The 27,344-nt window shown below is 42.6% G+C and overlaps 1 protein-coding gene and 1 long non-coding RNA gene across 5 annotated transcripts in view; both read left to right on the top strand.

Annotated features, from left to right (window-relative positions):
- Window positions 1–24,977, top strand: part of LOC147116998 (protein canopy homolog 1-like) — a 101,943-nt gene extending 76,966 nt beyond the window's left edge. The window contains exons 3-6 of one of the 4 annotated variants that reach the window (XM_085987524.1): window positions 3,901–4,026; window positions 20,937–21,143; window positions 21,508–21,604; window positions 23,959–24,977. In XM_085987524.1, coding sequence (XP_085843650.1) covers window positions 3,901–4,026; window positions 20,937–21,143; window positions 21,508–21,604; window positions 23,959–24,002 — 474 coding nt within the window. In that variant the 3' untranslated portion in view covers window positions 24,003–24,977. The remainder of the gene's footprint in view (window positions 1–3,900; window positions 4,027–20,936; window positions 21,144–21,507; window positions 21,605–23,958) is intronic. The other 3 variants (XM_085987526.1, XM_085987523.1, XM_085987525.1) reach the window with 3 other exon arrangements.
- LOC147116999 (uncharacterized) lies at window positions 21,611–23,940 on the top strand. The gene is made up of 2 exons (XR_015078343.1): window positions 21,611–23,284; window positions 23,323–23,940. It is a non-coding gene; the product is annotated as an uncharacterized LOC147116999 (long non-coding RNA).
- Window positions 24,978–27,344: the final 2,367 nt, after the last annotated feature.

Genomic DNA, 27,344 nt, shown 5'->3' with positions numbered 1-27,344 from the left:
AGTATATCCTTCCTTAGGTAAGGAGATCAAAATTGTACACAGTACTCTAGGTGTGGTCTCACCAAGGCCCTATATAATTGGAAGTAAGACTTCTTTACTCCTGTACTCAAATCCTCTTGTAATGAAGGCCAGCATACCATAATCTGGAATAATACTTCAATTTAAACTGGGGGAGTAGAACTAGGCTCATCTGTAAACAAGGTCAAACCAGTAAAAGTTAATTTTAAATATAAAAACAGAAAATGCTGGAAATACTCAGCAGGTCAGGCAGCATCTGTGGAGAGAGAAACAAAGTTAACGTTTCAGGTCGATGACCCTTCGTCAGAACTTCGTCATCGACCTGAAACGTTAACTCTGTTTCTCTCTGCACAGATGCTGCCTGACCTGCTGAGTATTTCCAGCATTTTCTGTTTTTATTTCAGATTTCCAGCATCCGCAGTGTTTTGCTTTTATATTAAAGTTAATTTTAGGACCGATATCAGGAAATTCTTCAGTGTCACAGAGTGATCAATATATGGAATAAACTTCCAGTTGGAGTATGGAGGCAAAAATCCTGGAATCATTTGAGGAATGGTTCATTGCTACATCGAGGAATGTTAAGATCTCTTTGGATGGATAAATTAAGATGTGCTGAATGGCCTTCCTCTTCCTCAACTTGTGATTCTGTCGCTCATCCATACTGCATTCACAATGCACCAATGGTGGAGAGGATGGATATTGAGTCCAGTGGCAGAGTGCGAAGTGCTCCATTCCAGATGGTATTGAGGATGAGTGTTACTGTGGTTGCACCAACCAAAGCGAGTGCTGAGTATTCTATCACATTCCTGACTTGAACCTTATAAATGATGGTGAGGATTTAAGGGATCAGTGGGTGAGCCACTCATCAGAACACCCAGTCTTTGGGTTTTTGTGGCTGGCCCAGTTAAGCCTCTGGTCAGTAGTGACCAACAAGATGTTGATGGTGGGAGATTGGGCAATGATGGTGCTTTGAAAGTCATGGGGATATGGCAGGGCTTTCTCTTGTTTGCAATGATCATTACCTGGTGCGAGTGTGACCTGCTGCTTGTCAACTGGATGTTATACAGACCCTGCTTCAGACTGGCATGGGCTGGAGGAGGTGGACATGGGGTTGAACGCCACATCATCAGAGAATAACCCTAATTATGACCACCTGGTGGAGGCAGATCACTGATGAAACAAGTGAAGAAACCTAGGCTAAGGACTGTTTGAATGGAGCTAGGAAACCGATGGTGAATAATGTAAAATGTTACTGTACTGTGTGTAAACTTAAGATTTGTGATTTTCCTAAAAAAAAATGTCCAGATACAGTAAATGGCCCAGAAATTCAGGTCTCCATGGGTGAGTACGCACTGGGTACTCACCCGCAGGCCAGATGGACGTGCCGGTTTTCTGCATGCGCGGGAAACTGGCACTTCTGTTCCTCTGAACAAAGAGGTTCAGAGGTCGAACGCGTGCGTGGGGGAGGATGCGCGTGCGCATCAAACTTAGTTTTTTTTACAGGTTTTCACGCGAGGGTAAGCCTGCAGGATTTAGAAATGTAAAAACCAGGCGTAAGGTCTGGTTTTTACAAGGTAAGTGGTGAATTAATTAAAATTAAAACATTTTTTCCACAGGTTTATTATTTTTAAATACTTTAAAACAAGGTAAGTTTATTTTTAGCCCTGTTAGAATATAAAATTATTTTTTTCAAAAATTTAAATTATTGTTTAAAATAGTTATTTCATGTAATTTATAGTTTATTATTTAAAAAATGTTTTAAAAAATTTATTTGAATGTTTAGTGCTATTTTGGGGCCGTAGTATTTATAAGTCTTGACAGCACTTCCTGTCAAGCCTTATGAATGGGCTTTTCCCTGCTCCGATTGGCTGCCCATGTGATCCCAGGGGACGCATCGAACTAACTACGCCCCTGGGATACGCAAGCACAGCACGCCGGCAGCTGGACCACGCCCCGGATCGGAATTCCACAGGGCCCTACAGCTCAACAGCTGGCGCGCAAGGTAAGTGCAGGTCGGGGGCTTGCACCCGCGGGAAGCCCCCGACCCGAATTTCTGGGCCATTTTTTTTTTTTTTAAAAGAATAACTATGGTAGGGAGCTATTCAAATTTAAATAGATTTTTTTTAAGTTACAATTGAAATTTAATGATTTAATTTACATAGAGTTACATAGAATATACAGCACAGAAACCCAGGCCATTTGGCCCAACCAGTCCATGCCGGCATTTATGCTCCACTCGAGCCTCCTCTTGTCTTTCCTTATCTAACTCTATCAGCATAACCCTCTATTCCCTACTCCCTGACATGCTTATCTAGCCTCCCCTTAAATGCATCTATACTACTTGCCTCGACCACTCCCTGTTGTAGCGAGTTCCACATTCTCACCACTCTCTGGGTAAAGAAGTTTCTTCTGAATTCCCTATTTGATTTCTTGGTCACTATCCTATATTGATGGCCTCTAGTTTTTCTCTTCCCCACAAATGGAAACACTCTCTGTCTACTCTATCAAAACCTTTCATAATTTTAAAGACCTCTATTACTATCATCACATGAGAAACCAGATACTGATAATTGTGCAGTTTTTTAAAATTGAAAATTAGAAGATGCCTCTATCGCAGAAGTAAAGTATTGCTGCATGTTGCTTATTGTAGAACAGGCCCAACTGAATACAATTTTATAAATAGTGCGCTACGTGTCGCATCAGAAACAGGAAATACCGGCTGGAATTTTCCTTCCCTAGTTGGTTCGGGTGCGTGTGAGCCACGTGGTGGGTTGGAACCGTGTTGTTCTGATCCCGCTCCTCGGAGTGACTTTGTTAATGGCACTTATTAAGGCAGACATGCGCGTTTCCCAGCCCTATTAAAGGTGTGGGTCTACTGACGTCATCGATAACTTATTTCCAGCGGGATATTTCAAGCAGCCTTGGCCACATTGCATTTAAAGCTTCATCTGAGAGTGTGCAGGGAGGATATTGCAGGATCTTCTTGCTCAGACTTCAAAACATGACTTTGCAAAGAGAGAGGGCTGCACCCAGGTTTTCAGATGACTCTACATATTCTTGTGGGAGGGAGTCAGAGCACACAGGGAGGTCCTTTTTCCCGCTGATGGACGGAAGAGACCTCCCCAAGGCTCCAAATAGCTGAGGAGGTAAACAGCAGGGATGTGGTGAGGCGGACCTGGGTGCAGTGCTGGAAGCACTTCAATGATCTCATGAGATCAGGAAAGGTGAGTGCAAAGCCACACTCCCCTTCATCCTGCTGTGCCTGTAACCACATTGCCATCACTCTGCCTTCCCAAGCCTGCTCCTGTACATCATTACTCACGTCAACATACCTTGCACGTTCACCCATCCTGCTCTCTCTATGTACATACTCACACCCCCCTCTGATTAACCACCCCTCACACTCTCCCTCATCCTAATGCAATCATACCAAGTAACACCACACAAGGATGCCATTTGGCTTTGGCATTGGCACCACACTCCCTCATAGTCACCCTCTACAGATGTAACCCACGAATTACTTATACTCATGTCATCACTCTTGCTCAAACTTCTCCTCTTTCCCTTCTTGCAGGAGAAATGAGTGCATAACAGTAGAGAGAGGGAGAGAACCGGAGGTGGCCCTCCATCCTTCACGACTTTAACTCCAGAGGAGGTCACCCTGGAGGTGTCCAGTTGCGGAGCTGCTGGCGGTGGGAGACGGAGAGGGGGACCTCACTGCAACCTGGTGGCAAAATTACATCTCGTACAGCTACATGACATACAGCAGTCACTCATATGTTGACTGATGTCAGCAGCCAGTGAATGTTCATCATGTGCCTAATGGCATCGTAACCCATTCTTAATATAACATTTCTAAATCATTTCTTTACTCTCCCACAGGTCCATCAAGAGCCCTCCCCCACTGTCCAGCCGGAGGAGGAAGACGATGACTCGGGAGCCTCCAGTCTCGGTGCACCATCACCAGACCTAAGCGCACCCAGCACCAACACAGATACGCACACCTCGGTGGGTCCTATGTGAGATAGAGTACTGTTGTCACCTGGTGTGTCTCAAGTGAGCAAGAGCAGATGGTGGAGGAAGGACAGCAGTGGAGACTCCTCGCCGCAGGGCGCAGGACGCTCCCAGCTCTGCTCAGCTGCATGCCGACGCTGAGCCTCGGGGGCCAATGAGGAAGCGGGTGATTATGGAGGTACAGGAGGCTCTCAGGTTTTGCGGCCGCGATGTCTGCAAATGTGCAGAGAATGACGGAGTCCATCTCCAACATGAGCACCACCGTGTCACAGGCGATGGAGACGGTATGCTCTTCCACGGAAAGGATGGCCGCCTGCATGGAGCAGCTAATGCGCCCCTCACATGAGCACATGCTATCTATGAACAACAGATGGCAGAGGCTCATAGACCTCTTCTCAAGGAGGGATGTAAACATAGACTTGTTTCTCCTGGCCCCACTGCTGTGCAGCAAGGTGCTCTCCAGCTCCTTGCTAGCACGGAAGTACGGGTGGCCCATGAGAGGAATGATGCTGAGAGGGGACATGGAAATGGGTGCTCACACTTCTCCACCGTTGCCCCCCGCCCCACCCTTCAGTCAGAGCCCCAGATGCCACCTCTGATTGCGATGGCCGAGTCTGCCCCTGCAAAGTCGCAGGAGCAGCAGACTTTGGTGGGACCATCAGAGGCTCCAGAACCCAGAAGACTTCCACCAAAAGTGTCTGCACAATCGCAGCAGGGAAGTGAGCAGGCTGCCTCTACCTCTGCTGAAGCCACAGGGGTTGCACCTCGTACAAGTACATGTAAACGAAAAATGACACAGAAGTAGATGCACAAGGGTAAGCACATCGGTGTTTAAAGAAGTGTTATTGGCAAGGTTCCGTTTCTGTTATGACACATCTAAAACTATTTATTTTCACCACTTTCCGTAAATGGCCATTTTTGTCTGCTACTTTGGAAGTGGCTTAGTGAGTTGGAGTGAAAGGTGAGACATAACGTTCCCTCCAGCAATGGGGGTCAGTGTGAAAGGAATGATTTGGTCATTGTAGGGATGCTTTATGGTGTGGGTGGGAGGAACCTGGCACAACATGCGGCAGCCATATGGGTGTAATGCAGGAAGTTAAGTAAATCTGGCCATGATGAGGCCATCCCTGACCTCCCAGGCAGCAATGTGCTCTGGTGCTCTTGGCACCTGGACCTCTGGTTCCTCCTGCTCCTCCTCCTCGTCTTCCAGCTGATGCTCCTCCTCCTCCTCCTCTAAAGAGGCTGTGCGCTCTGCGCCTTGCTCCTCATGCAGCTGTAATCCTCGTTGCTGTGCTATGTTGTGCAGCGCACAGCAGACAACGATGATTCTGGAGACCCTGGCTGGTGCGTACTGAAGGGCTCCTTCAGATCGGTCAAGGCATCTGAAGCGCATTTTCAGCATGCCTATTGTTTGCTCTGACATATCTGGTGGACATGTGACTTTCATTATAGCGCTCCTGAGTCTCATTGCTTGGCCTCCTCAAGTCATGAGCCACGTCTTCAGTGGGTAGCGCTTGTCCCCAAGCAGCCAGCCGGTAAGTGTGTTTGGCGGTGCGAAGAGTTGAGGGAGGATGGACTGGCACAAGACTAAAGAGTCATGACAGCTGCCAGGGAATTTGGCACACACATGCATGATGATCTTCCTATGGGTGCAGCACATTGAGGGAGTGGAAGCCCTTGTGGTTCACAAACACTCGGGTGATGGGGTGCCCTGATGGCCACATGTGTGCAGTCGATGATGCCCTGTACCCGTGGGAAGCCAGCTAGAGTGGCAAAACCGAGTGCCCACTCAAAATAACGCTGGCTTCATCAGTGGCAGTGTTGACAAAATTGGCTGACTTGACAAACATGGCATCAGTGACTTGTGTGATGCATCTGTGGGCAGCCGACTGCGAGATGCCACAAATGTCTGCTGCAGATCTCTGGAAGGAGCCTGAGGCGAAGAAGTTGACGGCGCTAGGCACTTTCACATCCACTAGTAAGGCATGTCCACCAGTTTGTCTGGCCTGCAGCTCTAGCTCCAGCAAGCTGCAAATGTCGGCGACATCCCCCTTTGCCTGAGCCTCCTTTGGCACTGCTGCTCAGTTATGTTGAAAAAGCTCATCCTCTGCCTGTATCGCCTACGGCGCGGTGCAGCCTTGCGCTAATGCCCTCTGTCTTGCGGAGCATCGGGTCGCTGAGGAGAAGGTTAGTGGTGGTAGTGCTGCTGCTGTTGGGGCTCATCATAGTCCGATTCTGAGGACCAAGGTGAGACCTTATAAACGGCACCCATGCCGATATAATAGATGGCAGGTCAAGTAGAGATCAGAGGAACAATCTGTCAATGTTGTGATAGTTATAGCAGCGTGGTGAGAGTGGCTTCCGAGGTTGCAGAAAAGACTTGCAAACTCTAGACACCTAAATCTGTGCTCAAAATGGGGTCAGCAAGAGCGTTTCCCTTAGGCAAGTAATGAGGTGTCATGTGGGAGTATTTATTGTGCTTTCCATGCTCTCCATTAATGAAGTTGCAGAATGACCACTGAGCTTCCGCCTCAGGTTGACAGACGTGGTTTCCGAGCTGCATGATTCCCATGGTCATTCAGTGAAATTCAAAGGTCTGGTTAAAAACCCTGTTAAGGGTCTCACAAGAAGGTTTGAATGAGATTAATTAGGTCACCCGCCTCTGCTGTTCAGGTCAGTGGTGTGCTGGCAAACGTGCCCAAGTTAGGGATGACGGCGCGTTCCCATCCCGTTCCCATTTTCTGCGAGTTTCACTACCGACCCACCTGCAATACCGCACGCACGGCAGTGAGAAAATTCCGGCCACCATGACTGTTTGCCATCAATTTGATGTCAATGATCTGCTCTACCATTCTACCTGAAAATCCAGGAATATTAGATTATTTTTCCAATTTTTCTCCCATCCACTCCAGAAGGCAATGATCCATGCTGTGGTATAAATTCACAGGTATCAGCAATGCTCTGGTGTTTCTTTTGTCACCTTTACTAGACTCCAGTACTTGAAGCTTCAGTGTGATTCTGGCAACATCTACTTTTCTTCCATTTCAGTATTTGTTAGTAGCCTTTACAGTGTAGTTCAAATGCTTGTACCCTGTACATGCAATTACAGTTTCTGTATTTATTTTGGACACAAATGTTCCCAGTATTAGGTACATTTAAAAAAAAATGAACTGTTCCTAAGAAATTTCTTCCTGAGACTTTCATAGAATCTTACAGCACAGAAGGGGGCCATTCGGCCCATCGTGCCTGTGCCGACGTGACTTTCATCGAATCTTATAGCACAGAAGGAGGCCTTTCGGCCCGTTGTGCCTGTGCCGGCTGTTTCGTCCTGAGCCCCAGCCTTTTCCCCATAACCCTGCAAATGCGTCCTCTTCAAGAACTTTGTTCTTACTGGTGATGTAAGTTGCTGCCAGGGTGAATTGAAAGTTCAGATTCACATGACTGATCTCTTCCTACTGAATGCTGGCACGAAATAATTTTTTAAAATCAGTCTTTTTACATTATAAGCCCTTTGCAGTTGTGTCACTATAGTATGACATCTTATTTGTGCATTTTGAAGGGGGCTGTTTATTTGTGGAATACTAATTCTACCACTTTACATACACCAGATATATATTTCATAACCTGCAGTTACTGTATTTGATAACCTCAGCACTATATAGGAAAAGGGATTTTGTCGAAGGACTGTTTCTGGAATATGTCTTGCTTGTGGTAAATTACATATATGCAGAGAGCTTGAGATGGTTCTGCCTCCTGGTAGTGCTCCCTGATGGTGTCGTGTTGCAACATGTTGTCAGTAGGGACAAATAACATGGCATTGGTCAGGGTGATTAAATGGTGTGGAGATGCCGGAGTTGGACTGGGGTGGACAAATGTAAGAAGTCACACAACACCAGGTTATAGTCCAACAGCTTTATTTGAAATCACAAGCTTTCAGAGCGCTGCTCCTTCTTCAGGTGAAGTGGAGAAATGCATAAAGACACAGCTTATATAGTCAGAGAATCATGTCAGATGTTTACAGGTAACCTTTCCAACTGCCATTTATCACACCTCGGTAGAGAGATAATCACAGCAGTCAAATGTGTGAATGGTGTCCAAACAGGTCAGTCAGGGAAACATTACATCAAAGAACAATGAGGTGGGGTCACAAGGGGTCAAATATTGCAGATGCTGGGGTCTGTATGAAAAACAAAAAAAGACAAAAAACATTTTTTTTGGCTGGAAATCACAGCAGGTCCGGCCGCATCTGTGTAGAGAGAACAAGGCATGGAACTAGAGGGAAAAAGGCATGGAACTAGAGGGAAAAGTCATCCTGAAAATACCACGGCTCTTTTTTTCAAATAATATTGCAGGCTTCAAACACTGATGTGTTACAGCACAGTTCCCAATGTCAGAATGCCATGTTTAAACAGCTACATTGAATTACCAAAGTTAATAGACAATGGTTCCCACTCGTTGATATCAGACAAGATGGACAATTCAGTGTCAAGCTGGTGTTGTTGAATTTAGCTGTTGGTGTCTTGAGTTGGATATTTGGGGGGGAAAATTGAGTTGCGCCCCCTTTGGGGCGCTAACTTCGAAGTAGCACCCCAAACAAATTCGCGCCCCTGCGGCCGAAATTCATCAATAGTGTCCCAAGAGGGAAGTGGGGCTCTACTGAAAGCGCCCTGCCTCCCTCTTGGGGCGCTGCGAGGGACTATCGCGGCGCTAAGTGCAGCAGCGCCACGGTACTGCAGGCCTTCCTCCCCTTCTTAAAGGGGCGGGGCCTTGCGCAGCGCAACCCGGGGTTCAGCTGGGCCGCCAGGGATTGGAGTGCCGGCAAAAGAACCCGGCACTCAAGAAAGGTGCCGGGCTCATGGCGCGCAGCCGACACCCCGCGCGGGGGCTAGTCAGGAGGCCGGGGATGGCATCGGGGGCAGGTGCTGGCAGGCGGCCAGCAACAAAAATGGCGGCCCGGCACCTCTCCTTTAATTAACGCTGCCCCGGCCGCAGGTAGGCCCCTCTGACCCTGTCGGACGCTATGTAAGTCGGGGAGCGCTACCGAAGATCACGAGCGGGGCGATGCGCACGGCGATGACATCATCGCCGCCGGCGCAGCATCATGGGGTGCTAACGGTTACCGCCGACGACAAATTTCGCAGGAGGCATTGGCGGCGCCGTGCCCAGGCGCTAGGTGCTTTGCGCCCCGCGCTAACGGGAGGTGCAAAGCAACCGAATGTTTCCTCCTTGGTGTTTAGTCCTTTTTAGCAAGTGATCAGGATTACAACTGCAAATTTTGTTCATGACATTTAATGCATTCCCCCTCTCGATTTTAAATTTGCCATGCAGCTCCCCAAGACCATGGGTACATTTTGCCAGTCTCAAATGGCTGGCAGAAGATGCACGTGAGCAGCTTTGGTGACTTACCCTCAGATTTTTGTTCTCCCTTCCATGAGCTAACTTGGTTCCTCCCAATGGCTCAGTAGGTGGAGAACTCCAGCTGCAAATCCATATTTTGTGGCAAACTGCTTTGGGGCTCCTTTTTGAAAATGAGCATAGTTCATTTTGTTATGAACAGACAGATGTTCACTACACCTTAAGACAGCATTCAGTACTAGTGTTACTCAAACCACTATGCCAGCTGTAAAGTATGTAGGTAGTGAACATTTCTTTGGCTTGACACGAAGATTGCACAGATATCATTAATCACTCGTTTTAACACCTATTCTCAAATCAGCAACTTTCAACTATCAAATACCATACTTTAAAACAAAATACTGTAGGGCTGTCCTTGCGGCTTAGCAGTAAATCCATCACATGGTGTAGTACTGAACCACAGAGCAGGAAGGTTTAATCCTGGTATGTACTGAGTTTGCTGATCTCAGCTGACTTGGAAAGACTTGATTGACATTGTTGAGTATAACTGTCCTGTGGAGATTTATATTTTTCCCCATTATAGCTCCATCTGCTGGTGCAATGTGCTGGTCATTGTTCACCATTTTTATTTTGGTATTTGTAGAGAGCTTTGCTTTGTCATGGGGTGGGGGGGGGGGGGTAACTCCATTTAAAAATGTTACCTCAATGTAATTTAAGTTGGTTAAATTATCCCAAATAGTAGACCATTCTACATAATTTGTTATTTTCCTGTATTTCTGTAGTGTCAGTTGGTAACGCCCTTGCTTATGAGTCAGAAGGTTGTGGGTTCAAGTCCCACTCCAGAGCCTTGAGCACAAAAATCTAGGCTGACACTCCAGTGCAGTACTGAGGGAGTGCTACACTGTCGGAGGTGCCGTCTTTCGGATGAGAAGTTAAACAGAGGTCCCGTCTGCACTCTCGGGTGGGCGTAAAAGATCCCATGGCACTATTTAGAAGAGGAGCAGGGGCATTATCCCCGGTCAATCAACATAACAAAAACAGGTTACCTGAGCATGAACACATTGCTGTTTGTGGGAGCTTGCAATGTGCAAATTGGCTGCCGCATTTCCTATGTTACAACAGTGACTGCACTTCAAAACAAAAAGTACTTCATTTTCTGTAAAGCGCTTTGGGACGGCCGGTGGTTGTGAAAGGCGCCATATAAATGCAAGTCTTTCTTTACAAAATATAGTGTGTTCTATTCACAACAACGACTTTCATTTTCATAGCCCATTTAACGTAGTAAAACATCCCATGCCGCTTCACAGGAGTGAAATCGGACAAAAGCTGACACTGAGCCAAAGGAGAAGACATTAGGACAGGTGACCAAAAGCTTGGTCAAAGAGGTAGGTTTTAAGGAGTGTTTAAAAGGAAGAGCAAGAGACAGGGGTTTAGGGAAGGAATTCCAGGTCTTGGGACCTAGACAGCTGAAGGCACGGCTCCCTCTGGTTATGCGAGTTAGCTATTTGAGGCACACAATCCTTATGAGTGAAGGCAGGGTGAGCAATTTGAACTTCTCAATTTTTTTCTGCTAAGCCCCACTTCGGAGATTCATGCCCCATTCATGCCTCCCTTTTACAGTATTTTGTTGTCCCAAAGAAGATGGCAGGGTTCAATGTTACTGGTTTCAAAAACTGAGGAGGCAGGTGTGAAATTGAGAAGTTCAAATTACTCACCCTGCCTTCACTCGTGTAGTGATTGTGTTCCTCAAATAGCCAACTGCTTCAAGGATCTCTACTTCCATGCAGTAATCAGAAGATGCCACAGAAATTTCTTTCATTTTAACTAGGCACAACCATCTTCAGCTGCTTCATCAATGACCTTCCCTCCATCATAAGGTCAGAAGTGGGAATGTTCCCTGAAGACTGCAGTGTTCAGTGCCATTCACAACTCCTCAGATAATGAAGCAGCCCATGCCCATATGCAGCAAGGTCTGGACAACATTCAGGCTTGGGCTGATAAGTGGCAAGTAACATTCGTGCCAGGCAATGACTATCTCCAAAAAGCGAGCGTCTAACCACCGCCCATTGACATTCAACGGCATTGTCATCACCGAATCTCCCATCAATATCCTGGGGGTCACCATTGACCAGAAACTTAACTGGACCAGCCACATAAATACTGTGGCAACAAGAGCAGGTCAGAGGCTTGGTATTCTGCGGTGTGTCTCACCTCCTGACTCCCTAAAGCCTTTCCACCATCTACAAGGCACAAGCCAGGAGTGTGATGAAATACTCTCCACTTGCCTGGATGAGTGCAGCTTCAACAACACTCAAAGCTCGACACCATCCAAGACAAAGCAGCCCGTTTGATTGGTACCCCATCCACCACCTTAAACATTCACTCCCTCCACCACCGGTGCACCGTGGCTGAAGTGTGTACCATCTACAAGATGCACTGCGGCACCTCCCAAACCCGTGATCTCTACCACCTGGAAGGACAAGGGCAGCAGGTGCATGGGAATACCACTACCTCCAAGTTACTCACCTTGGCAGTATATCGCCGATCCTTCATTGTCGCTGGGTCAAAATCCTGGAACTCCCTAACAGGATCTCTACTTCCATGCAGTAATCAGAAGATGCCACAAAAATGTCTTTCTTTTTAACTGATGCAGCTTTGCATAACCAGAGTAGATGAATTATAGGGCGATCTCAGCACATCAGGGGATGTTTGAATCCCTGTCTTTTTTTTTAAGAAGTGGACAGTAATCCGTTACTATGCACCAAAAGCAGCTATGATAGGTCCAGTAGAGGTGCTTCTGGTGCATAGGAACCAATTATGTTCGCTACCTCAGTCATCCCTGTGGCACGGTGGCATAGTGGTTAGCACTGTTGCCTCACAGCGCCAGAGACCCGGGTTCGAATCCGGCCTCGGGCGACTGTCTGTGTGGAGTTTGCACATTCTCCCCGTGTTTGCGTGGGTTTTCTCCGGGTGCTCCGGTTTCCTCCCACAGTCCAAAGATGTGCGGGTTAGGTTGATTGGCTGTGATAAATTGACCCTTAGTGTTAGGGGGATTAAATACGTGGGGTTACAGGGATAGGGTGGGATATGTGTTGGTGTAGGGGTTACGGGGATCGGGTGGGATATGTGTCGGTGCAGGCTCGATGGGCCGAAATGGCCTCTATCTGCACTGTGGGGTTTCTGTGAAAGCATTTCATGCTACAACAATTCTCTGTATAAAGGAATTTCTCCTAGCCCCTCCTGACAATTTTAAATTGATTACCCCTTATCACTGACTTCCCAACCAAAGGAAATAGTCTTTCCCTGTTTACTTTATCAAACCCTTCATAATTTTAAAAACCTCCATTAAATCTCCTCTTGTCCTTCTGTACGACTTGGTCTCTCAAGCATGGAAGAATAATGAGATCCTTGTGATCAAATTCCAGTTTTCAGAAGAACTGAAGAATTCGTTTTAATATTTGTATTTTTAACTCATGTCAAAACCAACACACTAACTCCATTGTGTAGATATGAACATGTAGCTCGTTTGTCAAACATACAGATCTTCATAACGGAACAAACCATTTCTTGCAAAGGAGTAGGGCTGCAAATTTAAATCAAGGAAATGAGCCAAATAGTTCTTTTGATCTAAGACACATTTCTAAAAAATTCAAATGAAATGACCAATTTAAACTTGCTACATTACTCTTCAACCCTTCCACTGAGGACTTTCTTGCAGGGGATGCTCATGAATAGATCCTTGTCATGGAAAACTATTTTCTGATGGTTAATGAGATATCCTATGCCTGTATATCTTTAGCAGCGTTGCATTTTATTATGACTTGAATTTAGCCTCACTAGAAGACTGTGGTCTGAATGTAGACTGTAATGCCCGCACAGCACAGACATGTTCTATCTTGATTTCTGAGTATTCCACTTCTTGAAGTGAAGTATTGTTATAATGTAGGAAATGTGGCAGCCAAACTGTGAACAGCAAGGCCCCACAAACCGCAATGTGATGATGACCTGATCTGTTTGTGGCGTTGCTTGAGGGATAAATATTGGCCAGAATACCCTGCTTTTCTTAAGTAGTGCCATGGGATCTTTTATGGATGGGTCCTCCCTCGGTTTAACATCTCATCTGAAAGGCGGCACCTGGCGTGTCAGTCAGGTCTCAGGTCTCTGGAATGGGACTTTGAACCCACGACCTTCTGACTCGAAGGCAAGAATGCTACCCACTGAGTCATGGCTGATGCCTACAAAATTTCTTCTGCAAATCTGGCTTGTGAAAACATCACAAACTGGGTAGTGGCAGGTTTGCCTGCTTTGACATGAGTGCTACTGCCTCTGTTGGTTTAACTTGACCTTTTAGCAGTCCAGTCCATGAGCAGTATTTTCCACTAGTGCGTCATTCTTTTGTCAGCCTGATGCTCGAGTAATGCCACTTATCCTTTGACCAACTCTCTTCTGTCTCCAGCTTGCACATTTCCAATTGATGCTGATGCTCCTCTTACTCCAGTTCACTATCACAAGATAAATACAAATGAAGACAACCATTTGGCACATCTTGCCTCATCTGTGCAGACAAAAGCTATATTCCACAATATGTCATCTAACTGACTCTGGGATGAGTCCAAAAATGTTACCACCACTCATCAACCAGGAAGACCATTCTGACTGTTGATTACTCTTTGCATGAAGAAGTTTGTCCTTGTATCTGTACAAAACATTTGGTAGTTTTAACTTATTTGTTGTTGTATTCTGGCATACCTTGAAGTACTGCTGCAAATGAACTTAATCTGTCATTTAGTGTCTTGTATACTTCTATAAAGTCCCTTGTCAGTTGTCTCCTTTCCAAGTTAAAGGGCTCCAGTCTTTTCTCCTAACTCAATTCTTGATTGATTGGAGGGATCACTTCATGGCCTGAATGTTTTCCTTGTCTATGTTAACCAAAACTGAACACAGTGCTCGAGGTATGATCTGACCAATGCATTATACAATTTCAGCATGAGACCTTCCAATTTATATTCAATGTAACTGTAATATAACTTCACATTCTATTCACTTTATTTTACTGCTATCTTCACGCTGCGTACACCCTCCGTCGTGTCATGTGGTACTACCACTGTGCCAAGCGGGAGTGATTAAGAACAGATATAGTAACTCAAAACTGGGCATCCATCAGGTGCAGTGAGCTATCAGAAGGTGCAGAATTGTATACCACCATAAAGTGTAATCTCTAGTGCCGGCATATTCTTCACTCCTCCGTCACCATCAAATCAGATGACCAACACTGGTTCAATGAGTGTGTAGAAGAGCATTCCGGGAGCAGCACCAGGTGTACCTGAAAATGAGGTGTCAACTTGGTGAAGCTACAACGCAGGACTATGTGCTTGCTAAACAGCTGAAGCAGCATTCTATAGACAGAGCTCAGCAATCCCACATCCAACGGATCAGGTCAAAGCTCTGCAGTCCTGCCACATCCAGTCACGAATGGTGGTGGACAATAAATCAACTACTGGGAGAAGGTGGCTCCATTAACATCCCCATTCACAATGATGGCGAAGCCCAGCTTGAGTACAACCATCTCTAGCCAGAAGTGCTGATTGGATGATCCTTCTCGGCCTCTTCCTGATGTCCCCATCATCACAGATGTCAGTCTTGACCAATTTGATTCACTCCACGTGATATTAGGAAATGGCTGAGTGCACTGGACACAGCAAAAGCTACGTGCTCCGACATCATCCTGGCTGTAGTGCTGAAGACCTGTATTCCAGAACTAGCCTTGCCTCTAGCCAAGCTGTTCCAGTACAGCTACAACACTGGCATCTACCTGACAATGTGGAAAATTGCCCAATCTACAAAAAGCAGGACAAATCCACCCCGGCCAATTATTGTCAGCTGTGGCTCACTTGGTAGCCTCTGAGTCTGAAGGTTGTGGGTTCAAGTCCCACTCCAGAGACTTCAGCACAAAAGTCTAGGCTGACACTCCAGTGCAGTACTGAGGGAGTGCTGCACTGTCTGAGGTGCTGTGTTTCAGATGAAACGTTCCGTCTGCTATCAGGTTGGCGTAAAAGATCCCATGGCACTATTTTGAAGAAGAGCAGGGGCGTTACCCCCGTGTCCTGGCCAATCAACATGTAAAAAAAAGTTATCTGGTCATTATCACGTTGCTGTTTGTAGGAGCTTGCCGTGCACAAATTGGCTGCTGTGTTTCCTATATTACAACAGTGACTACACTTCAAAAAAAAAACTTCATTGGCTGTAAAGCGCTTTGGGATGTCCGGTGGTCGTGAAAGGCGCTATATAATTGCAAGGGGGAATGGGACTGACTAGATTGCTCTACAGAGAGCCTGCATGGACTCGATGGGCCGAATGGCCGCCTCCTGTGCTGTTATGATTCAAGTCTGTCTTTTTCTTTATCGGCTACTCAATCATCAGCAAAATAATGGAAGGTGGTGTCATTAGTGCTATCGAGCGACACTTGCTCACCAATAACCAGCTCAGCGATGCTGAGTTTGGGTTCTGCCAGGATCACTCGACTCGTGACCTCCACTACAGCTTTGATCCAAACATGGACAATTCCAGAGGTGAGGCGAAAGAGACTGCCGTTGACATCAAGGCAGCATTCGATCAAGTGTGGCACCAAAAGAGCCCTGGTCAAACTGAAATCAATGCGGATTAGGGGGAAAACTCTCCAGTGACTGGAGTCATACCTGGCACAAAGGAAGATGTTTGTTGTTGGAAGCCAATTATCTCAGCCCCAGGGCTACTCATTTCTCGAATATAAAAGCAATGTTCTCTTTGACTCAAAGGTCAGTTACAATCATAGTCCTGAATTTTAATCGGGAGGCTGGCTGCGGGTGGGTAGGCCTGTGGCACTAGGCCGCAGAGAGGTGGGAGGAAGGGATCGCCAGGGGGTGGGAGGAACATGGGGATGCGGGTGATCATTAGGGGGTCGGGGGGGATTAAGAGATCATTGGAGGAGCAGGAGGGGGAGGGACGAGAGATTATCAGGCCGGGTCTGGAACACATTGGGGGGTCCAGGAATGGCACATTGGGGGGCCGGAGGAGTAGGGAAGAGGAACAAGAAATCATCGGAGGGCCGGGAGCAGAACACATCGGGAGGGGGGCCGTGGGGTTCCGGAACGCACTGAAGGGCTGGGAGTGGCATATTGGGGGGTGGGTCCAGAACACATGGTGCCAGGGGCAGCACGGGGGGCTGGAAGCATAGGGGGGGCGGGTGGGTGGAAGGCAGGCCGGGGTCAAGGGTGTGGGATCAGAGACATGGTCAGAGTGGGGAGGCCTTGTGGCCTGGGGAGTGGGGGATCAGAGGCCTCTTTGGGTCTCCGATTGCGGGGGGTGAGTTAGGTAGGGACACTGGATCCAGGAAGTAAGTGTAAAGGCCTCCTGGATCCAGCAGTCCTCGCCTTTAGCTGGTGGGTTTCACAAGGACTGCAAAACCCAACCAGCTACCATTAAATTTAAAAGGGTGGTTAAATCTGAAGCACGCCAGCCTCATTATAATATTTAAATGGGAGACCCGCCTCCTGGGAGCAGGTTTGTCGAGTCTCCCATTTAAATTATTTTCTGGGGGTTAAGTTTTTAAATTATCACATCACTTTTGCTCCAAATACTAACAACTACCATTCATCAGCCAGGGAGCTCTTATAAAGTATTTTCTGTAGCTGGATATACAGCAGCAACTTGCACTCCTCATGCTAGACATATATATTTGAGAGAATATTAGCAATGTCATGGATATTATTGAACTCGAACAAAGGTTAATGTTTAGTCATTGCATATCTGATGTCTGAAGGTGGTAAGTTGTAGATTTCAAATTGCTTGTATAAGTAAGGCACTCGGCAGAAGAGAAGACTCTCCAAATTGCTGTGGGGAGGGGCGGCTAAGAGAAAAGGGAGAGTGGGGGAAGAAATTAGAAGACAGGCCAATCTGGTGTGCTCTTGGAACCCTTCTTGTTAATTCAAAAGCTGCATAGAATCTGGTCACTTGCTTCCCCTCTGGCAAGAATTAATGTGTATATAAAATTTTTGTAAACAAAACTGAAGTTATTCCTAATTGTCCAGACCTGCTGTTGCAAGGCTGTGGTTGCAAATGGTTTTGACTGAACACATTTGTCAGTGTCTTAATAAACTAGCTGACTTATTTCACTGTCGCTAATGAATTCTACTATACTGCAGTGCAGATTTCATGAGTGTAGCAGGTTTGGAAAACTGCACAGAATGGTTGTTCTTGAACTAGCGTAAACCTCAGAGACCACTTTTATGCACTGTCACTTTTTTAAAATCTCCATTTGCCTCCTTTTGTGCTAATGGCAGAGAAAAAAATTGCTGCTAAAGATCTTAGTCCTATGATGGGTCAGTTCAGTGGAGTTTGATATAATCCATTTTACTTCATTTATAATGGATTGTTCATTGTCTGAATATTTAGCCTCTTTATCCACCCAAAACTGTTAAATCCACAGTTTCAAGATAAAGTATGACCTTTGTAAATGTTCTTTAAGTTGAGGTGGTGGTCTAATTTTGCTTCTGTGTAGGCACACTTGATGATTAATTTGTTTCATTAGTGCTGCTATTTCCTGCAGGGACATTATGAAATCTTTGACAAGAAACTGTGTGTGTGTTAAATACTCACTTTATCAAACTTAATTTATTTCTTATTTTAAGTTTTAGAATGGATTTTCATGTAACTTACATATTACTACTTTCTTAGATTGGCACAGCAGTGGTCCTGACTTGACTAAGTTATGGGGGCCATGTTCCCATGATCCTCTGTGACCAATATTAAAGCTTACTCACTGAATAATTGTCAAGTATACTCTGTGGAATTTTATTGTTCACCTTCAGTTTAAAAAAAATGACTTAAGGGGTTTCATTAAAAGGTGGCTCGAGGCTGAAGACTGACATCTGACAGTTACTTTGTAAACCATGGGCAATATGTTTTTGATTTGTTTGGACCTCACTGGGCTCATATTTCAAAGCATTGATAAGATTTGTTTGATGCTGTAAACAGCTTTAATTCCTCTTCCATCCAATTTTCACACTTTGGCATTTCAATTATGCTTAGCACAGTAATACTCTAATTTCTGAAAACTTTAAATACATATGAATGTCCTATGTTGCATCTCGACGAAAGTGTGCTTAAATATACTAAATTAAATGCAATCTTAAATTTATAGAATACTTACTCAGCCTAGCTATATTTCCTTTGGTCAGAAAATTTGAATCAAAAGCTTTTAGCTTTTTTAAAAAGCAACAATTTTAGAACAAATGTGTAGGAAACCCAACAGTACAAGCCTGTGTTTAATATATGGGCTTCTTATCGGTTTGTAATTAACTGTTAAAAAAAATCTTTTAATTTTGAGCCAATTGTTACAGATAAAGCTGCAGTGATATGTCTGTTTTGTCTAAGGGTCATATTTAGATTGAAACTAATGCTAAAATCTTACAAATAACAATACATCTTTGTATGCTATCTCAAATTGATTCTTTGAATTCTACTAATGAAACAAACTGTAGTCGTGCATTTGTAATGCTAACTTTTAATGTAATTTATTTCTGTAAATGCAGCAAAACAAATTACCTTTTTTGATCTATAATTTAAAAAACTTTTTAGTATGAAACATCTGAGGTTTATGTAATTCATAACCCAACCATGGGTGCTAGGTACCAATCATTAAAATAAAACTGCAATTTAAAAGAACTGCTAAATGCTGGTTTCAAAATCCAAATGGGCAAGATTTTAGTGATCGGTGTCAGTTTTGTAAACCGGAAATATTTAGTTATTTTTCCTTCCAAATTGTAGTTTTCTGGTATGCTCTAGGCAGTCATTGTTGTCTTTTGATCATATTTATGGGGTAATTTTTTTCCATAAACTTGTGTAGATATGCATTTTCACTAGCAGATTGGTTATCTTTATTTAAAATATATATTATACTTTTTGTTATCCTGAAGGTGGTAATCCACTCTGTGTGTCTCAACACTGGAAAATCCAAAGCACTTCACCTTTATCGCCTCTTTGCAGAGCATCAGTCTTATTTTATAGTAAGATAAGAAACTTTTGTCCAAAGCAGACAGGCAAAATTGATTGTGACTCTCTTCCATCACATTTTAATAATGGCAGTCTCTTCATTCTTGTTTCAATGGCAGCCGCAAATTACAGGGCAGTATCTCAGAGACATCTTTTCTACTGGCAGAGGGCAATGTATGTGTTTTTCTTCTCTCCCCCCCCACCCCCCCCAAAAAAAACCCTGTTCACACCAAGAACTGCTTTTATGAGCACGATGCATTTAAACTCCTGTGACTGTGTTGAGGAAAGGTTTTTTTTTCCCCCTCGCTATTTGGTGTTCAGTTACAGAGATTTGTTATAAAGCCCCTAGATAATTTGGTGTTGTCCACAGTGACGGTCACAATGTTGTGGGGTTTTATGCAGATTTAGCATAAAATGTCTAAATGTGCATATAATTTTCCATACACTTTTACCAAAAACCTATAAAGCTACAATAGATCTTGCAAAGAAAGTTCAATAAAGATTAAGTTGCTTCATTCTGCTAAAATAATCATATCAACTGAGTATAATGGGAAAAACATCTGAGCTAGTAATGTAGTAAGTAAAACACTTTTATTTTAATGTTTAGGCACTGATGTATTTGCTTTGTGATCAGATGGCAGTGAAGCAAGGAGAAACCTTTTGTGTGAATGAACTGCTTATGTGAAAATGCATCCATAATGTAATCACTGGGACCGGAAGGGGCCATACTGTGTCTGAAAGGAGACAATGGAATCTGGCCATATCTACATTGCTGAAATCGAGTTCATCAGCGATTCAGCCCTTTGACTGCGGTTGTCATGCAAACTTCCTACTTTGATCAGTAGAGGGTGGAGGGAGGGACTCGCATAGGCCTGCGGATGTATCTCTGCTGTTTACCCTGTACTTGGCTTCAATTGAAACTCTTCCGGAGAAAGCAACGGGGCGCATTTTGCACCTTGACCTGTCTAGACGGTTAAAACTTTTTGTCCAGTTACCAAGGGGAAGGGCTATTTTGACCTCTTGTGCACTCTTTGTGGTGATTCACTCTAGGAGTATAGGTGTTGTCTGGGGTTTTTCTTGAATTTGGTGAAGGGGGAGGAGATGAGAGACAATCCAGCAGCTTTTATTCTAGGAAATGAAAACTGAGACTGTAGACCCGAGTGATAACTTTGTGGGCCTTGCTTTCCCCTCTGAATCCTGAGCCAGGATTAAGCAGCTGCTGGCAGGCAAATGAACAACGTCTTGACTGACCAGTCATGTGAGCAAACTGGATATGGTGGTCCACTAACTTAATTTGCTAAAGTGAGGTTTTTTTTCTTCTGTTTTTTTGGCAAATTTGTTGGTGTTTTTGATAAGACAGAAAATGTATTTGAAATGAACAGAAGTGACAAGCAAATACTAGTACATTTTCACACTCAAGAATTACATTCAGTTTTGAGACTTCTTAAATTGGTGTTTTTTTTAAAAGAATGCATAATGTAATGTTGCAGCATTGTTCATGTTGCTCTGTTTTTCTGCAGATTCCATATGCTAGGTCAGAGATCCATCTACTTGAGCTCTTTGAAAATATATGTTCAAATATGGATGATTATGCATTATATGTGGATCCAGAGACCCAGAAGAAGACTTATATGAGATTTGCTCCGAGGGATTCTGAAAAAATGAGTTCATTAGATTTCAAGAATTTCAAGTTTGATCCTGAAAATTCAAAATCGCTAAAGTTTGTGGTAAGGTTTTCTTTTTAATGTGTTCAGACAGCTTTTACAGCAGAGGGCACTAGAACTTAAGCTCATGAAATCTTGATTAAAAATTATGCTACTAAGCTTTTAGAATTCATCAAAAATAAACAGAAAAGTCCCCTTTAATAGAATGTTGATTAGCTGGTGATCACATTTTTGTAGCTTCATGGTTCAGTTGTTTTAATATGGAAATACTACAAAATGGTTTTGCCATGTTGGTGAGAAATAGGAAATAGAAAATGGCAGCAGGTAACAAAGAAACACCTAGAGTTGTGTGTGCTTCATAGCAATGACGGTAACTCATTTTGACTGTTTTGCACTTTAATGTGCTCCAATTTTATTCTGATCTCAGTGTGAGAGTATAGTGGAAGAATACGAAGATGAAATAATTTCTCTCTTCGCCCATGAGGCAGACCATGTGGCTGACAAGCTATGCATCGAGAAATCAGGTACTGCGTCTGATGTAACGGTATGGTTCCTTTTTGAGCTGCTTGTTGCCATGCTGCATTGATGCTCTTGGGGGTGGGGGGGTTGGAATCTTCAATCTGATGGAAATGGCTTAGGTCGTTACTTGCATATGTAAGTTTCTTCTGTTAAGGTACCATTAGGCAAATGGAAGTTTTGCCTAATTATTGATATTTGTGTCAGTTCAAATTTGCCAACCATGCTTTTCGATAAGCAGCTTAAAACTTGATATGTTTACAATATTTCCTTATAAATGGCATCAAAATGTAGTTCGCTAGTACAAGTATATACTGTGTGTTTAGCTAAGTGTATCCCACTGTTTGTGACTCGTTGCCATTAGTATTCAGAAACGCTGCCTGCTGAAAATCCCCTTCGCTGAAATGAGATTCTTTAGGGAATAAGTGGCTAAAATCTCAATTTTCTTTTGATTAGAGTCCATCTTTAATAACTAATAATTTTTTCCATCCATGGTGCTGGTAATGAAAAGGTGATGTATCATCATGTTAATTTCAAAATAGTTAAAAGCTGCAAACCTTTAATTTCAAGTGTTTTACTTGATGTGTGATCTGTGACCTAAAGATTGCTTGTTTTTGCTGGTTCTTGAAGATATTTCACAAATGTCTCACTAGTGCTACTGTTTTATTTCAAACTATGGTTGAATCACCTTGGGGATCTAAACCATCTTTAAAATTTAAACTGATTTGCGTATTTTGCAGCATAATTTTGACTATGAAGATCCAGACTAGCTCACTACAATAGACAAAAAAAACTTTGAAGAAATAATACAGCTTGAGAGAATTGAGTTCTCTTACAAAATATCTTTGATTACTAGTGGCTTTTATGTTCGGGTTTCTGATTCTGTTTGCACAAATGAGATGGGGAATTGATGTATATTTTTGACAGACTACAGTGAACTGTGGTCATTAAAAAAACAAGATACAGATGCTATTGAGGATGAAAAACAATTGTTTCATGTAGTTCAGAACCCCAAAAATTGAATTTTCAAGCTATTTATCTCAATTAGATTTATTTTATATTTCTTTAGTAACATAATGGAAACACTTAAATAGGTGTCTATATATCATCTGATAAGAGCTTCAGTAATGGTTATTCAAAATTCACAAAAATCCAGTCTGATACTTCAGGTCAGTCTCTTACCTGTTTCTGTAAATGTTACTATGGTAAACCTTCAGTTTATTTTGTGCCTTATATATTTAATAAGCTGGCAGACAATCATAGCAGACTGTAATGTCCTTTCATAGCCTGCATAGATGGAACTCTACCTTTAAAAAAAAAATATATATATATATTTTGAAGTCATAGCAGGCACACGCCAATGTAATTTTAAACTACCTCCTTAGATTTGGCAATATTTGGTGGTTAAACTTTTTTTTGAATTAAAAGTACAGCCTTGTACAGCCCTAAATAGTCCATATAAAAATAGAAGCTGGCATTAACAGGTTTGCTAATTTTCCAGTAGTCTTTACTTTACTTTAGTTATGACTCTTTACTGCAAGAATTACAGAACATATATTGTAAACAAATATATGAATTTCCAGCTAATTTTGAGATCCTTGGATATGTTGAATCCCCTGTTAAGGTATTGTATAGGTACTGGATATATAGGTCTGTTTGAAGGTATTGTATAGGTACTGGATATATAGGTCTGTTTGAAGGTATTGTATAGGTACTGGATATATAGGTCTGTTTTAATCATTTCATCATACTTTCATCATAGTGATTATTTCTTTAAATGATACTAACAGATGTTGAATTTGGAATGATCATAACAGGTGGTTAAAGTGTTCCACTGTTTTCAGTGGAGCTATTTTGTATAAACTATTTCCTCTGACTATTTCTCAGCTTATCTTGATAAAGCTTCTCCAGGTTCAAACAATAGAAAATGTAATTTTAGACGTTTATGTAATATTTACCTTCAGTATAATGCACACACAAAAGAATGTGCAAAATCTTCAATCACTGCTTATATCCTACAAAGGTGGCTTGTACCAGTGCAGAAAAATAAACAAAAATTTGTGCTTTGGAAAGATTACTTCTTAATGCAAGGCATTTTCAACTTTAATGAAATATTTGCTTTTTTTGCCCAAGTTGAATGAATGAATGTTTTTTTCAAATATTCTTTCTAGTGTTATTTCCAATTATTCTTTCTAGTGTTATTTCCCTTATTGTTCAAATCGCTTATGCTAATAAAATAGATCAGCTGTTAAAAATATCATTAGTTATCAGAATATTCATACTGTTTGGTGAACTACTTCTGTCAAACAAAAACATGGACATTTATTTATTTATTTATTTATTTCCCCCCCCCCCTCACCAGAGATGTGTGATCCATCCGTACAAACTCCCCACTCTGAACTATAATCCTGCAAAGAACTGGTGCGTATCAAGTTGGAATGGGAGAGTTATAAATGACGACATCAACAACTGGCGAATTTACACTGGACCAGATCTGCTGCTCTGAATTTGTTGTCTTCTCATACCCTTCTTCTCCAAGAACCACTGATTCCGATATTTTCATTTATGGCTGTATCTTTTGATAATTCTTGATCTGTTCTCGTGTTTTCAGATTATCCACAATTTATTAGAGATTTTATAACCAAGAGTCATTTGGATTAAATTAATGCCTATCTTCAGAAAATGTTTAGCTTAACACTGGAACCAGAAAATAAGACTTGCTGTGTCTTTCCCTCTTTTTGTTCAAATAAAGTGTGCAGTGATTCTTTCTAGGTTTATTTTCAATTTTATAATCTAGTACTTGCAAATAAAATTACATTTTTATTTAAAATTAGTGGACTTGTTTTAGTTTCATGCTAATTACTGAGATTGTCTTTTTTCTTACAGATCATGGATTCAATAATAAAATTATACTCGGCAGTTAACCTCTTCCCCCCCCCCAAATTTTACTTTCATGTTGTCCTCCGATTGTTCCTAAAACTTTTAGATTTTGTGCTGGTTTGGGGTTCCCTTTCCCACTGCATCTCGTCTATTTGATATTCTTGTTCACGATTCAAGAATCTGTTAAGGCACAATGGATATCACATTACACTGAGTAGAAGTCCTTTTATCTACATGATAAAATATAAATCTTCATTTTTCAAATAAAAATCCTAGATTGTCTTAACTCATGTTTATTTAGAATTTGTACTCATTTATCTGTGTGAACAGTTTTGTGATATCAAACTGAGCCTAATGAAAACTGTCCTTTTTCAAAATCTACAATGTGTTTAGAATCCATGAGCACAAAATCATTTTTAAAGTCAACTTGTCTGCTTAGAACATTTTAATGTTTATTCCAACATGATTTTTTCATGTAAATAAAAATCCACACTCTCTTAATTTCTGGTGTCTTTAAACTTGTTATTTCTTAATCGATATTGAGGCTTTTTGTAATACTGATTTTGAAGCATTACATGCTTTACGAGACAACTTTACCTCAAATTAGGTTCATTTTCAATTATGCACAATTCTTTAGCGGGTGTGTGTGTTTTTTTCTAAATGTACTGTTCAGTGGATTAGAAGAAAAGGAAGACAATGTGCAAGTGTCAGCAAATGTGGTTTTATGTTTAAATCGATGACTTTTTCGCAGCTCTACAAGTAAACTTCATTGTCACTTGGTGAAACCAAAGATCCCTTAAAACCTGGAGCTGCTGTCATTGGCTCAATAATTGTTTCTTTATAATGCTGAAATTGACACATAATCTGTGGTCATGAGGTCAAAGTCTTAGAGAATGTCCAGTATAAAAAGGAACTTTTGAATTTTGAAACCACTGGAGAAGCTGAAAACTGTTTAGCTGGTTACAGCTGACCACCTAAGTAAGTAAATGTTTAGTAGGTGGATACTTTGAAACATTTTTTTCCCTTTTCTGATAATCAGCAGCAAAAAGTATTAACTCTTTGCCTACCTTGTTTACAACTCAAATTGTACACGGTCCCATTAATAGTGTGAAGGTCCTATAGTGTGTTTTCTCTTCTGCAGAGACTTGTAATTCAATGCAAAGTCCTGCTGGGAAGTGTAAACTCGTGGGAATTTTGTTCATGTTCCTTTTTAGACTAGTATTTGACCACTACAGATTTTTCAAATGAACTTTATTATAACTATATAATACAAAGACTATATAAACTTCCGTTTATGGTGATTCAGAATAAAGTACTGAGTATTTTAGTTTAAATGGCCCTTACCAGTGTATTTGAGGGGACTGGTGTCATATTGACCATAGTCGAAGAGCAATTCCATTCTCGAAATATTTGGGCGTTAATGAGGAATTAAATCTGTGTCATGACATTTGCGTTCATGGTGGTAGATTTGTTTTCTTTGGACTTGAGTAACTATACGCTCTGCCTGTTACTTGCCGAAATCTGTTCTATATGTGTCTAATGCCTTTTGATGGATAATCGCTTGCAAGTTTCGAGCAGAGAGTTTTTGTTTTGTGACCGCCAGATAAATAGCTGTCCTACATTTAACAAGGCTGCTGCTACAAATTCTTGAGAAATGTATATCCCGAAAATGCATATTTTACATCATACAAATGGATTTCTGCATTAGAAATAAATTGGTTTGTTAGGTTATGACTTGTATTTTAATCAACATTTGGGCTATTCTTTCCCCCCTCCCCTCCCCCTCAAGACCCTCATTTTTTTCGCTACTTTTCTCCACTTTCTGGATTTTTTGGAATGATGATGCAGATCATATTTCTCTATACGCACTGACTATAGCAACTGCCATATTAAAACAGTCATTACCTATTGTACCAATCACCGGGAGCAGTGGGCTGCAAAGACCCGATGTATAACTGGTGGAATGGACTTAGTTTGCCATCTGCAAACTGGACAGATAAATGCTCATTTCCTCCTGCTCGCATACGCCTTGGCAGGGGAGCTTAGCAAGGTCAGTGACACAGCTGCTAAGGCTTTGGCTGGAAAGGAGGGAGTATCTTTCTTTAGACTAGCCTCGGTCTGTATGAAGGACCATTTTGTAAAATTACCTAAATTCAATATCATTGAACCAGGAGGTCCACCTCAATCAGAACTGCAGCAAAGTGGTTCTCTACAGTCTGACAAAGTTCAGCCTCTGAGCTGCAGCATTAACTTGTATTCTAACAAGATTAAAATATATTTGTCCTGGGGATTAGCATACTTAAATCCCCCTTCCCCTTTTTGGTGGTGGCAGTTCGCTTTGATCTGTGTTGCATGGCAAGAGCCTGGCTTGGTCCTGGCCATCCGAGTGCCAAGTGTGAAATCGGCCTGATGTCATCCCTATTCTTCACTTTTACATCTTTCACCAGTTTAATTATATTTCCGCCACAAAAGGCTGGCGCTTCATTGCATATTCAAGTTGGACAAGGAAGCATTAAAAAGTATGGGTGAAATAACTGTGGGGGGAGGGGATCGCTTTTGTGTTGAAGACAGCTAGTGGAACCCAAAAAACCCAGTATAAAAGTACATTTCTTCTGTTTATTTTCTCTCTTCCCACCCTCTCCCCAAATACGCTCTACCTAATGCTTTAACCTGTAACGCCACCCTCTCGCCTCATAAGTGTAAAGATGTAGTAAACTAAAGAATATTTAAACTGGCCCGTTTTCGTTCTTGCCGAAACATTTTCTACCCACCGCCATTTGCAATACTTGATGTAAAGTCACTGGGGATAATCCTTTTTAGCTCATCGTCGCAAGTTTTGATTGGTTAAAATGGGTTTGATAGGAAAGT

Source organism: Somniosus microcephalus, chromosome 5 (assembly GCF_052327205.1).
Source record: "Somniosus microcephalus isolate GS21.2 chromosome 5, FLI_Smic_1.0, whole genome shotgun sequence".
Lineage (NCBI taxonomy): Eukaryota > Metazoa > Chordata > Chondrichthyes > Squaliformes > Somniosidae > Somniosus > Somniosus microcephalus.
This window is presented reverse-complemented; position numbering and strand designations above follow the sequence as displayed.